This window comes from Euprymna scolopes, chromosome 17 (assembly GCF_053919585.1).
Source record: "Euprymna scolopes isolate OS-2025 chromosome 17, ASM5391958v1, whole genome shotgun sequence".
NCBI lineage: Eukaryota > Metazoa > Mollusca > Cephalopoda > Sepiida > Sepiolidae > Euprymna > Euprymna scolopes.
Window position 1 is genome coordinate 73,356,243 of NC_136498.1, and position 14,750 is coordinate 73,370,992.

At 34.9% G+C, this 14,750-nt stretch overlaps 1 protein-coding gene across 1 annotated transcript in view; it reads right to left on the reverse strand.

The window, feature by feature from the left end:
• LOC145296792 (dynein axonemal heavy chain 1-like) overlaps positions 1-14,750 on the reverse strand; it is a 350,721-nt gene that overhangs the window by 132,374 nt on the left and 203,597 nt on the right. The window contains exons 48-52 of the mRNA XM_080142859.1: positions 14,437-14,615; positions 12,686-12,919; positions 11,390-11,586; positions 5,116-5,251; positions 1,390-1,598 (exon numbers count right to left, since the gene is read on the reverse strand). Of these exons, the coding sequence (XP_079998985.1) occupies positions 1,390-1,598; positions 5,116-5,251; positions 11,390-11,586; positions 12,686-12,919; positions 14,437-14,615 (955 nt within the window). The remainder of the gene's footprint in view (positions 1-1,389; positions 1,599-5,115; positions 5,252-11,389; positions 11,587-12,685; positions 12,920-14,436; positions 14,616-14,750) is intronic.

Genomic DNA, 14,750 nt, shown 5'->3' on the forward strand with positions numbered 1-14,750 from the left:
CTTGTTATTTTCACAACATTTCAACCGATGTAATCATGTCCCTAATAGTGCTGGCTTAAGCAAAGATAAGAGGCCGAAGAGAACTAAATACCAAGGTCTTATGCACAACAAGAAAAAGAAAATGGAACCATAGGAAGATTCCATCATTCCAGAATCATAGGAGTCACCCATCTCATGAATTGCTTCTATAGAGAGAAAATTTAATCCAGAGTCAAGTAATTTTTGGTACGGTTGAATTCTTGCAAATTTTCTTTAATTTTTAATAATCTTTAAATAATACGCAGTATTTGCAAAATAGAAATTAAAAATCCACAAAAAATCGAACTGGGCTAAAATAACGGCATATTACTCTTGCCTTTACACCGGTTGCAATGTCAGGCAAAACTACAGAGTGGAACAATAGAATTTTCGCCCTAGAAAGACAACATGATTCCATTTCTATTTGATGAAAACCTGTCTTCTTTTTTAAGACCATCTACTAGTTGACCAGTTGTGTACAAATCCCAAGAGCGATAGGAGCCTTCTATCATGTCTGAAAGTGACAAAATGTTCAATGTGGGAGATCAGAGATGCGCCACTGTACAACTCATGCTCTCTACTGATCCAAGTTATGACAACAGGACCATTGCCAGCACCTTCAAAATGCATCGCTGGATTGCCACGAATAACAGGAATGTGCCCAGAGTGATGAAAACAAAGTTTCTGGCCACGGTTATGGTCTTTGGTGTGGTTTCAAGTAAGGGCCACATCATGCCACCGCATATCTTTGAAATCGGTTTGAAAGTTAACACCAAAGTGTACCTGGATGTGCTGAAAACTGTGGTGATCGCCAGGTGCAATTAGGTGGCCACTGGCAGACTCTGGGAGTGGCAGCAGAATTCCGCGCTGGCCCACAAGTCCAAAGAGACCCAGACTTGGCTTCAGCAGGAGTGCTACGACTTTAACCCTTCTCTCACTGCACCCCCTTCTCCCTGACCTGAACCCGTGGGACTATTTCGTTTGGTCATATGGTGAAGACATTACCAACATGACCTCCTACAACAGCAAAGTCAGCCTGATCGCTGCCATCCGCCAAGCTCCCATCGTTGCTTGTGAAAAAGGCATGCTCCCAGTTCTGGATCCGTATCGAGGAGGTGATTAAGGCTGAAGGCAGCTACATTGAATAGATGTCAGCTCTACTACATAATCAAGTTACCTGAATTGATTTTTTTAATAAAAGTTTTAAAATAAAGCTGTAGTGTTATTTTCTTTAGGGCAAAAACTTTATCATTTCACCGTGTGATCGCAAAAGATTGGGCAGCCATTACAGAACTGAAAGGTTCTGAAAAGATGACCAATATTTCTGTAAGATATTTAGGATGAAAATATAAGTAAAAGCTAGTTACTTACCTCATTGTAATAACAGTATGTAAGTTTGTCCGAACTCGTTTTGTATAATACGTATACAAGTTCGTTTTTGTAGCTTGTAGGCCGGCATCTAGCACATAAGGTTTCATGACTGTGTAGATCTTGTCGAGCTCATCAAGGGCGTAAATGTTTGGTACATCGCCGGCGTTTAGAATATTGTTCAGGTCTTCTAGAAAAGCTTCATTTTTGATCTGGAGAAAGCATTAAACAAGTAATGAGTAGATTTCTTAGAGTTAAAAAAAAAACAACAAAAAAAAAAATAAAAACATAGCCTTTAAAAAATGTGATTTTCGAAAATACATTTTTTAGTTTTGTAATCAGATTACTCCAGGGTAATCTGAAAAAAAAAAAGAGGAAATTAAATAGAAATTATAGATTTGTAACATGGTGTAACTTATGGGTTTATATAAGTGCCTTATTTGGAATGCAACTGCGATTGTTTTGATTATTGCAAGGTTGAAGCATTTGTTCTGTCTTCAATTTGAAGTATGCTGATTCAGAAATATGTTAAAAAAACAATTGCTGACGTACACCACCGATCAAAAGAGAATCGGGATAAACACAAGAACAAATCTGACGATTGAAAAGAGTAGAATTTACGCCTTTTGACTGAGGTTGGGGAGTGGATTGTGGAAAATTCGGCTGTTAAACCTGACAGAATCATATGTGACAAGAGGGAGAAAGTAGCAACTCTTGTTGAAGTCAGCATGTCGGCTTAAACAGAGCTTAGAGGAAATAGAAAACTAAATACCAAGGTCTTATGTACGACATAAAAAAAAAGAAATTGGAATTTTAGCAAGATTTTAATTATTCCACTAATCATAGGAGCCAATAGACCAACAAAAAATAGCCTCGAAACTATTTGGTAAATATACCCGATGAACCAAGTGCTGCAAGAGAGATTGAAACAATTGTACTTAAAGGAACGTTAAGAACTTTTCAAATTTTTTAAAAGAACAATTTATTCAAAATATCGTTTCCGCTTTTTTTTTTTTGTCTCAGAAATCAAGGGGCCCCTTCCCCGGGGGCCAACACTTAATCTCTATATGAGATACATAGATATTTGAATATCCCAATAAAGTCTCTTTTACCTCTCAGACACTCAATTAGTACAGGAATTGTAACTTTTCCTCTCATCAATTGACCATTTAAATTTGTGACAGTATACATTTCTTGTGGTCTCTTGGTGTTACTCAATTTCAGGGCAAGATTTTCCCTTGTCTGGTGAGGTGTCTAGCTTCGTGCTGTTACTTGAGGTAACATCACCTGAAGAAGGTGCATTATTTCTCGTAAAAACCAGTGTTAATTAGCCATACCAAGGACATCTTATTTGAGGCGAGAAGACTATGTGATTTTGAATATTTGGTCAGAGTTTACATGTAAGGAAAAGTATCCTCATACCAAGTTTTTCTGACAAACTCTATACAGAGAGACCTTAGATACTGAAGGATAGTGTCTAGTAGGCATTCAAGTTCTCTCTAGTATGCATTCACGTTTTTATGTTGTTGTTTTTTTGTTTTTTTCGTTAACAATGTTTTCCCCTTTTCAATTCACAACACTGTGTTGGTAGAGGTTTATACTTGCTAAACAGTGACTCTTTTATTCCTAACATTCGCAACGAAATTAGTTTGAGGCGATGAGAGAAAGCAGGATAATAACTAGAAATGATAGATGGTAACGTGATGTGGGTCATGGGTTTGGATAAACGCCGTATTGGGAATGCGACTGTGATTGTTTTGATTATCGCAAAGTTGAGGCTAAAATTTTAAATGTCAAAAATTTTAAATGTTTGTTTTCTTTTCATTTTGATTCGGGGGAATGTGTTAAAAACAATTGCAGATGTATGTCACCGATTGACAAAGAATCAGGAAAAACAACAGAACATGCTAGACGATCGAAGGGAATTAATTTCCTGTCTTTTACTTCCCTAGATTTATTTACTTTTTTCTCCACAGCTGGAAGATGTAGTACAAGGCCGGAAGGTGGGTTGGTTGGTTGGTTGGTTGTTTTTGTTTTACGGCATATCAACCCTTTTTAGGTTATTTAATGCCGAATTCAAAGATTTTGAAGAAAAATTTTTTAATAGAATATATTTGTTGTTTTCAAGTCGGTTTCTATTTAATTCATAGTTGGGACCCTAACACTCCGGGTCAGAGTGGACCTGGGAGTAATGGCAATTAAAGGGTGGCTCCACACTCCCCCAAACCCGCAAGCTGGGGCCTCACCACTGGATATAGTTTAAGGTCATATCCAGGATCATCGGAAGGTGGGAGAGAAAGTCAGCAGAGGAGCCAGACTGACCTCTAAAAAAAAAAAAAAATAGTCCGGGCAGCCCTGTCGGCATTTCCTTATAGGGGCGCCTCACGCAATTTGCGATAAATTAACCTTTTTCCAAAGAGGCAAGGCAAAGCATAGGATTTCGATTTGGGAACCAGTAAAAGACGAGGTTATGTTACATATTTTAGAAACTTCTTCCATTACTAACCAGCAGAGTGTTACGACGGTTGACCAAGGGAATAGTAATAATAATAAGGTACGTATATGGAGTGATAATGTATTTGAGTGTAATCTGGCTAGGGAGGGTTGAGGATATGCATTGCAATGATATAAGAACGATACACTAGATGCATAATGCTTGTTTTAAAAACAGGCTTAAATCAGAGGACCTCGTAGGAAGATTAAACCTGGACAGTATAGGGAGACATGTGCAGAACAGGAGACTTTGTTGGTATGGTCACGTTGAAAGAATAGATGAGAGTTGTTGGGTTAGTAGGCATAGAACAGTTGAGGTAGCAGGTTCAGTTCACAGACGAAGACTAAGTAAATAAGAATGGACAGGAAAGAAAGAAGAAGAAATAAAGACCTGGCATTGGAAGTCAATTTCTTAAAACCGTCCATCACATGCCAGCATCGTTAAACCGATGATGATGATGATGATGATGATGATGATGATGATGATGATGATGACTATTGTTGTTTTTACACATTTTTCTTCCACAAATTTTGGTTTAAAAGTTTCTTAACTAACGGTTTTATAATTTAATTAACTTGGAAAAAAGTCAGTTGTCATCTACTTCTTGGTTATATATATTATATATAAAGTAAAGCAGTCAGCAAGGAGCGTGGCGGTAGTGGATTATTTGGTAAAAATTCTGGAAGTTAAAGGGTTAATTCTCAGTGCAGGTGACACTTTCCTACACTGGTGTTAGTTTTCATAAACAAAATCTGTTCCGTTAATGGTTTCTGGCAGAAATCAAAATTGTACTTTTTAACAATTCCTTTGATTTTAATATTTAGTCCTGATCAATATTCCTTTTGAAATAATAGATAAATAAAGTAAGTGAGAGGAATTTTCACTCTCACCAGATTCTTATACAAACAAAATGAAAACGCATCCAATACTGTTTCATCTGTTATTTATTTACCAAGCCACATGAATTGTAACATAAAAATTTTTAAAAACTGATTAATTTTATTTGCAAATTAAACCATTGCATAAGACATCTGTTCTATTTTATTACAAAACAGACAATTTTTTTTTGCACAGAATCCTTCATTGAATTACTTTCCTCTATCGTCGTCGTCATCATCATCATTAACCACCACCACCACCTCTTAAATAGTCATCATGGTCATGATGATGATCATCATCACCACCACCAGCTCCCATTCATAGACAAAAATAAAATATTATTGATTTGAATTTACTTGTGTATCACTGAATAGAAAGACGACGGCATTATTATCCAAACCGGATTTCATTAGAACTTTCTTCAGATCTTCCCGCCATTCAGGCATTCCATAATTCTTGGCCAATTCCACTTGAAAGCAATCAAATTCAACGCTAGATTAAAAAAAAACAAAACAAAAAAAACATTACGATAATCAGAAATATGAAAAAATAAACATGCAGAAGCAATGTATAACAGTTGTTACCTTCGCGTTTTGTTAGGAACTACGAAGGACGGTTACATAACTAAAGAAAAAAGAAAAAAAATTTGGTCCTCAAATTCGAACACACACATATATCGAACAAGATGAGATGGGGAAATCCTTTTTCGAGATGTCTGTAAATGTGAATAGACAGATAAACACTGGAAGATTAACACAAACTAAATGTTCAATAAAACAAGATTTATTAAAAAAACATATCTTTTCTTAATATCAAGGACTGAATTGCCCTGAAGCAGAATTTTCTCGTACCGTTTCTCTGTGTGATGGTCTAATGGATGTATTAGATCGTTCGACACAAATGGTCAATATTCTTTTCTAATTTCATCGCTGTCTTCTTTCATGGGACGACTCCATGAGGTAACAAGTGGTTGATTTTAATCCATCTGGAACCAAGCTTCTCTTTCTTTTTTTTTCTTTTTTTTTTTATCAAAATCGCTCTGATCCCCATCTGGTCCAAATTGAAATGAATGGCTCTCGTCTTGTGGGAGCACCATGCCTAGACAAGCTCTTGGGACTGACCTTCACTGTTGATCTGAAATGGAACATATGCATCAAATCTGTTGCCAAGATCGCTGGGAAAATGGTAGGGTTATTCTATCGCTCCAGTAGGTATCTCCCTGCTAATGCAATTCTCTATCTGTATAAGAGCCAAGTACGTCCTAAAATGGAGTACTGTTGCCACATCTGGGCAGGGGAAGCTCGGCGTGCCCTATCTTGCCTTGATAGAGTTCAAAATCTAGTAGGTGATGCCCTTTTCTCTTCTTTGCAACCTCTTTCCCACAGAAGAAACGGTGCGAGCCTGTCCCTGCTATATCGTTATTTTCATTGCAAGTGTTCGTCTGAGCTCCAATCTATGGTATCCCCTTGTCAAACTTGCACAAAAACACTCGACTAGCTACAATTACTATCAATAATTTTCCCCACTCTCTATGTGTGTCTAAACGCATATTCCATGAAAAAAACTTCTTTCCTCGAACTTCCCGACAGTGAAACACTGTCCCACTGGCCTGCTTCTCGGCTGATTACAAGTCCAATGTAAACAAGTTTTTGTTGAGCCGCCCCCTTAAATATCCACATTCTACTCAATCTACACCATTAACGATTACTAAACTACCATCTTCCATCCATTAACCCTTATCCTCGAGTAGCCTTCGGGCCTTGATAAGTTGTGACTCCCTTGTAAAAAAATAGTCCTTGTAACTAGGGGATTCATGCTTAGATTCAGAGCTTTTCTTGGATGATTGATTTATGGCGATGTGTCCTTCCTTTCTACAGTATGACATCCCACCCATTTGTCTGTTTAAAAGTGTTAAAATTGACACTTTTGTGCTTATTAAAAACAATTGATGCCTTGGATTTTTATAAAACTTTCTGAAAAGTTGTGACTAACTGATTTCTATATAATTTTGTTTGTCTATACTTTGTGATAACTCTTGGGTGTACCCCAGGGGCTCTTTTAGGGCTAATAAAAACACTCCATTTTTGGGACTATTTTACTATATTTGTCCAAAATTTTCTGTGTATGTCTACTTAGCAGTTTTGCATGATGCTGAACTCAAATGTAAATATGTTAAGGCCTTGAAGACTTTTGGGGCTAAATGGGATGGGGGGGCAAATGATGGACTTAGTAATTTCTTTTTTTTTTTTTTTGCATGGTGCAGAACTCAAATTTACATATGTTAAGGCCTAAAACTGCACTGTTTGTTCATTTTAACCAGGATTTGAGTCCCCTTTTGGGGCTAAATGGGGGTGGGGGAGTGGTAAATGCTGAACTTAGTTATTTTTTCATGCCTCGTTCACTGTGTACTCATGGGGGACCATGCATGCTTCACTTGTTTTTTTTGTTTTTTTTTCACAATCGTATCCGTTTGTTTTATGGTGTCTTATAGGGAAAGAGTATTACAAACGTTTAGCCCTTCACTTTTGTTATGCTCGTATCTCGTTAGAGACGACAAAGGTTACGTAACAAAAGAAAAAACTTTTCATTTGCAGGTTCGAACACACACATATATCGAACAAGATGGCATGAAGAAACTCTTTCTTAAGACCTTTGCAAATGTAAATAGACAAATAAATATTTTGAAAAAAAAAAAAAAAATAGGAAGACTAACACAAAAGCAAATGTTTGCAAGCAAGTTATATTATAAAACAGTTATTGGGGAGGATAAAATAAAAAGGAAATCAAATATATTATGGACGGACTGTTTAACAAATATATACAGAAACCGAGTGAGAATAATGCTCCCTATCTTAGGTTGAGCATATTGAGAAGTGATATACAAATTACCATTAGCGTATTAAGCGATGCACTTTTTGTAAACAAATTTAGCTTAGGTATTTGGACAATGTCAAAACATTGTTAATTCACTGCCTGCATAGCAGCAGCCGAATAGCACAATGGATAGAAGCTCCGACTGTTGTTTGGGCGGTCGGGTTTCGATCCTATCTTGAGGTAGTTGCTTGTCAAGCTGCACTGATGAGTTGTGAAATAGCGAAACAGTACTGTATGTGGATGACTATATATATGACCCACTTTAATTTCAAATTTACATCCTGTTGTTAAAAGTTTTGAATAATCTTCCAATAGGTCCTAATGCGTTCTTTCCCTTTTTTATCCCGTTTTTTTATCCTCTTTTTATTCCCTTCTTTAGAGAGCTCACAATTTTTTATAAACTCTTTATGAACTGTTTATACCTTTTTTTGAAGAGCTCCTTTTTTCATTTTCAATTTCTCTCTAATCTCTCTCATTTTTCTTTTTGGCGTTGAGAGGTTCCAGGTTGCCTGAAGAAGTCTCTTTGACTGAAACAGATGGCTATTTGTAGCGACCATATGTAACTGTTTACCCCCAAATAATAATAATAAAAAAAATTTATATATATGTGTGTATATACATATATATTTGAAAATTTTTCGCGGGGTACAGAATTTAATAATGGCTAAATACAGACCAATCAACATAATGATTTAAAAAATAAAAAATGAAAATAAAGGTTAGCTAACCAGGTTTCGTTCCTCGCTCAACAGAGCTAAATCCAAAAAATATTTTTAAAAAGTCATGAATATGGCGGGGGGTGGGAGGGGAAAAAATAAATACACGGGGGAAAAATTGCATAGAGACTAAATTAAGTCCTAAAAGATTATCTTTTTGCTTGCAAAGAGAAGGTCTCAAAGACTTAATAAGAATAGTCTCTAGAATTTTTAAATGATAGAGGGAGTGCAGACTTACTCAAGATCGTAAACATGTCAGCACTGAAACGAATGCGGATGCTTTTTTGTGTCCCTCAATTACGTTCACCCAGCCCTTATGTTTACGGTAGACAAGAAAACGAATTCTACTCCTCCGGTTTTGGATGTTCTTGTGTCCAAGACATCCTCGTGTTTTCTTACTTCTGTTTATCATAAACCAACCTTTACCGGTCTCCATACGCATTGGGACACTTTTTGTCCTACAAACCAAAATACAATTTAATTAAGACTTTAGCACATAAGGCCTTGATGATTTGTTCTAAAGTTAATCTGGATGACGAGCTTAAATTTATTACTAAGACCCTTTGTAACAATGGTTACCCATTAGATATTGTTGAAACTAATATTAATAAGAAAGTTTCCAAAAGTAATCACAGTTAATACATGTCCTGTTTACCTACGTCTACCTTGGCTAGGTAACATCAGCGACCGATTTGCTAAGCAAATTTCTTTGTCTGTGCAACGGTGTTATTTTGCATCGAATCCACGTGTTGTTTTTTCAACCAAACCTATTTTGCCGTCCATTTACCCCCACCACAACCATAATAATTCTATTATTTATTTACTTATTTAAATGTAGTTGCAGTGCGCATTACGTTGGGCGAACATCGCAAAGATTAGATTTCCGTTTGAAACATGTACCATCAAAGATTCATTATGCAAATTTTTCACCCTCGAATGTTCTGAATAACACGTGTGGTTCTGCGATCGATTTGCGACCACTTTATAAATAAGCATGCGTGTGCCACGAATTTTAGTGCTGACATGTTTACGATCTTGAGTAAGTCGCACTCCCCCTATCATTTAAAAATTCTAGAGACTATTTTTATTAAGTCTTTGAGACCTTCTCTTTGCAAGCAAAAACTTAATTTAGTCTCTATGTAATTTTTCCCCCATTTATTCCCCCACCCCCAACCACGCCATATTCATGACTTTTTTTTTAATCGTATTTTTCTGGATTTAGATCTGTTGAGTAAGGAACGAAACCTGGTTAGCTAACCTTTATTTTCATTTTTTTATTTTTTAAAGCATTAGGTTGATTGGTCTGTATTTAGCCATTATATATATATATATATATATATATATATATATATATATATATATATATATATATATATATATATATATATATATATATATATATATATCATACAGAAGATTAGCTGGGAAAGAGTTTTTTTTTCTTTTAAATGTCTTATGATTCGGTATCAGTCTGTCTTCTGCCTTGTGGTCGTCTTTCACTGTCTTTCAAGGATCCTTTGGCATTTGAAAAGTTGTATTCTTTTGATATTGCTGTTCGTTATCCATAGTTTGGCGTCTTTCAACGTGTAGAATATTTGGGTATTCTTTCTTTCGTCTCTTCTACCGTAGTCCTCTGTTGTTGTCAAAACCATGAGATCCATCGTATTGCCTTCCTCCCCATGTCGTATGAACTGATCCTCTCTGTAGTAATCTCGTTTTTTTCTTCCTCTTTTTTTTCTGGCATCAAAACGTGTTGAATGTGGTCGCACTCCTGACTCATCATTTCTTGCAAATATTTAACGTTGTTAAACTCAGGCGGAGTGAGATCTGTTTAGGACCCAATCCTGAATTCTTTTAGTCGTTCTTTTGTGCTCTCTCTCTCTCTCTCTCTCTCTCTCTCTCTCTCTCTCTCTCTTTCTCTTTTAATACTTTTAAAATCCACTGCCAAGGTCGCTGGAAAAATGGTGGGATCCTTCTACCGCTCCAGTAGATATCTCATTCCTGATGCAATTCTCTACTTATATAAAAGACAGATACGGCCAACGATGGAGTACTGTTGCTACATCTGGGCAGAAGCAGCGAGAAGCAGCTTATCCTGCCTTGACAGAGTTCAAAACAGAGTTCAGACTTCGTAGCTTAGTGGGGGGGATACCCTTTTCTCTTCCCTGCAATCTCTTTCCTACAGAAAAGACGTTGCGAGCCTGTCTCTGTTTTATAGTTATTTTCATGGCAATGCTCATCTGAGCTTCAATCTATGGTCTTCCCTCGCCAAACTTTCATGAAAAATACTCGTCTAGCCAAAACCGCTATCAATAATTTACCACACTCTTCATCTGTGCCTAAATCTAAATGCAGCTTCCATGAACAAAGCTTCTTTCTTAGAACTGCACACCTGTGGAACTCTCTTCCGTTTGCCTACTTTCCAGCTGACTACAGTCTGATTGTCTTCAAGTCCAATGTAAACAAGTTCTTGATGAACCTTCACCCTAAGTAATCCAATTTCTAAAATTCCCACTACTTATGTTTACTATGCTATAATCACATTGACTAATGTATACCCATGAACCCTTATCCTTGAGTGGCCTCCGGGCCTTGATAAGTAGTGATTCCTGTGTAGAAAAAAAATTCTTTAAAAAATGTGTTACTTTATATAATTCAAAATTTGAAATTGTGCGATTTTTCTTTTTATCAGATTTTTTGTATCTAACTTATTTCAAACGCTCTTAAGGTCGGTAAGAGTTTAGCCAAGCACATGTTCTAAATGGTAAATTCACAAAATAAATAAATAATGTCCCTATGTAACTCATCTGGTGTTTTTTTTTTGCATACGCAATGAAAAATATATAAACATAAATCTTCAAAAACAACAAATCAAGTAATAAGTGTAATCATTAACATTATTAGCAAAAAATCAATGGTAAACGGCTGCTGTGATAATGTCAAGTGAATTGGATCATGCTGATGAGTATGGTTATTATGTATTAGTAAATAAAAAATATTGTCAGTGTAATTAATTAAGAAAGAAAGTCTAATTACTAACATATGAGATGCTAGACGTGTAAGTGATTGACGTCCACTTCCTCCCATTCCCAAAAGAAGAGCATTTCCATATGGTTGCCGGATGATGCGTCCAATCCTCGTGATATGTTTGATGGCATCCATGAATAATACAAGTCGCATCTTGCTGGTGCTGATTTGGTTGTAGTCTTCAAGGTACTCTTCCAAGACTGTGATCAGCTGTAGCATAAAAATAAAAAAATTACACTTACCATAAAATATATTTATTTGTAGATTCAGTGTTAAACACTCTTGTAGAAGGAGGAGGAGGTGGAAAAAAAATAATAAACAACTCATCCAAGCAAGAAGACCAGGCGGATAAATTTATCCAATCAAAGAGTCCATACGAATAAACCCATATAATTGAAAGATATTTATTTAAATGAAACCTAATTGAAAGGTATTTATTTTAATGAAACATGATTGAAAGGTATTTATTTTAATGAAACATGATTGAAAGGTATTTATTTAAATGGCATATAATTGAAAGGTAGTTATTTTAATGAAACATAATTGAAAGGTATTTATTTAAATGAAACATAATTGAAAGGTATTTATTGAAGTGAAACATGATTGTGTTTATTTAATGAAGCATAACTGAAAGGTATTTATTTTAATGAAACATAATTGAAAGGTATTTATTTAAATGAATCATAATTGAAAGGTATTTATTTAAATGAAACATAATTGAAAGTGATTTATTTAAATGAAATTATTGAAAGGTCTTTATTTAAATATAATTGAAAGGTATTTATTTAAATGGAACATATAATTTAAAGATATTTATTTAAATGAAACATATAATTGAAAGGTAATTATCTAAATGAAACATGATTCAAAGGTATTTATTTAAATGAAACATATAATTGAAAGGTATTTATTTTAATAAAACATATAATTGAAAGGTATTCATTTCAATGAAATGATTGAAAGGTATTTATTTAAATATAATTGAAAGGTATTTATTTAAATGAAACATATAATTGAAAGGAATTTATTTAAATGAAACATAATTGAAAGGTAATTATCTAAATGAAACAGGATTGAAAGGTATTTATTTAAATGAAATGATTGAAAGGTATTTATTTAAATGAAACATATAATTGAAAGGTATTTATTTAAGTGAAACATAATTGAAAGATATTTATTTAAGTGAAACATAATTTAAACATATTTATTTAAATGAAACATAATATATTTTTTTAATATTTGATAACACCGGATAATACACGAGAAAATAATGTTAACAGTATTAGAAATACACAGAAAAAATACGTACTTTTTTCTTATCTGTTATCTCCTCATAAGTACGGCTATCAACGCTGCTTCCGATAAAGTCAGCAAATAAAACTGGTTGTTTATCGACGACTTCTTCAAACTTCATGTTAAAATCTGTCTCCATTTTGTATCGGAGAAGTTCGTCGAACCATTGTGTATCTTCTTTATTGACTAGACGATCCTGGAATACTCGGCAACTTTCGTGATACCACAGACGCAGCAAATCAGCAAGTCCCTGAAAAAGTGATACATATAAGAATCGTGCACGCTTAACTGGCATCAAGTTTGTTTATACTCGATTACGTGCCCTTGGATTTTTCACACTTACGATATGTATAGATTAGGAATTTTTTTTTTTACTCCAATTTTCACAAGCAATGAAAATTCTCAGTTCAAATGTACAATATTTATGTGGGTATTTATTAGTGTTGGGACGATTAATTGGAATCGGAATCGGGGATCAGAAAAATCGGAAGATTTGGGGATATCAGAATCGATATTGGAATCGGAAAAATTGGTGCCTATTTTCTGATGCCAAAACGATTCTTTTAATTGTCCTTTTTTACTTGATTTTGTTTGAAGCAAAATCTTCCATTGCTGGTAATAATGATAAATTAATAAATATTTATTGATTTTAAAATACAAGTAAAGCTAAAATCGATAGATCACTCTCCACACGTGTATTTTGACGTTTAATAAAATATGTGCATATTTAACACGTTTTTACGAAAATCAGGTGAAATAACAATCTTATAGTAAAATAATTAGAGATTTATAAAGAATCGGAATCAGTAATTGTGTCGGAATCGGGAATTTAGTTCAAAATCAGTAATTGTATCAGAATCGGGAAAAATATTGGAATCGTTCCATCACTGGAGGATGATATCAATGCAGAAAAAAAAAACAATCGAAGGACTATTGGAGGTGTTTATGATTTCGAAAATTTCTTATTTGTTTTTAGATCAATGATTCTCAATCAAACAAGAATCTCTGTTCGGGAGGATTAAGGTGAATTTCAGTGTTTTAGGGTAGAAGGATGAAATTGACACTACATATTAACAGACACAAACTGAATCCAGGGCCACAAAAATACAGTGTTTCTTTTTTCTTTTAAAAAGGGGTCACCACATGTCAAGGCTCGGAAGCCACTCAAGGATGAGTGTTAATGTGTGTACAGTAGTCACTGGGACAATAGTAATCGTTACTAGTGGAAATTTGGTATAATTAGATTATTTAAGAGGACGGTTCAACTTGTTTACATTGGACTTGAAGATGACAATATTGTGATCAGCTAGAAAGCAGAACAGCGGGACAGAGTTCCACAAGCTTTGTTCATGGAATCTACGCTTAGGTTTAGGCACCAATAGAGAATGGGGAAATTTTTTTATAGTGATTTTGGCTGGACGAGTGTTTTTTGTTAAAGATTGGCAAGTGGGTGGGAGGGGGGCATAGATTGAAGCTCAGTCGAGCAATTGCCATGAAAATAACAATAGAGCAGAAACAGGCTCACAGCTGTTGGAAAGTCCTGTTGGATTTTTTGTCTGTTATCGTTTGTATTAAATGCTATGATTAAATGTTAGTATTAGTCATTATTTTTTGTATGAAGACATATTTTTCGTCAGAAATTATTTGAAAGGGGGTGGAAGGAAATATAATTTTGATACATGATGAAGGGGTCCACGGGACAAAAAAGGTTGAGAACCACTGTTCTAGATGAATTCAATTGTCTGCAATGTGAAACGACACCAATACCTCTATTTTCTTTAAATTCCCCATCAGCATGCCTTGAAACACTTTGGAAAGGTCTCTGAGATTAAAAGTGTAATGGGATTTTGCTGGTGTCGGCAATAGTTGAGTAGTGATGACGTTGTATACGGACACACATGTCTCCACTAACTTCGGACCGTAACTGGCAAGAGAGGGATTTTGTCCTAAAATAGAAATAAATAAATAAATAAATAAATAAATAAATAAATAAATAGAAGTATTAATACTCAAGAAGCGGTACACATTAAAGATCGTCACCAGAGCAGAAGCTGAAGCAAAAATTCTGTATAGGAATCAAA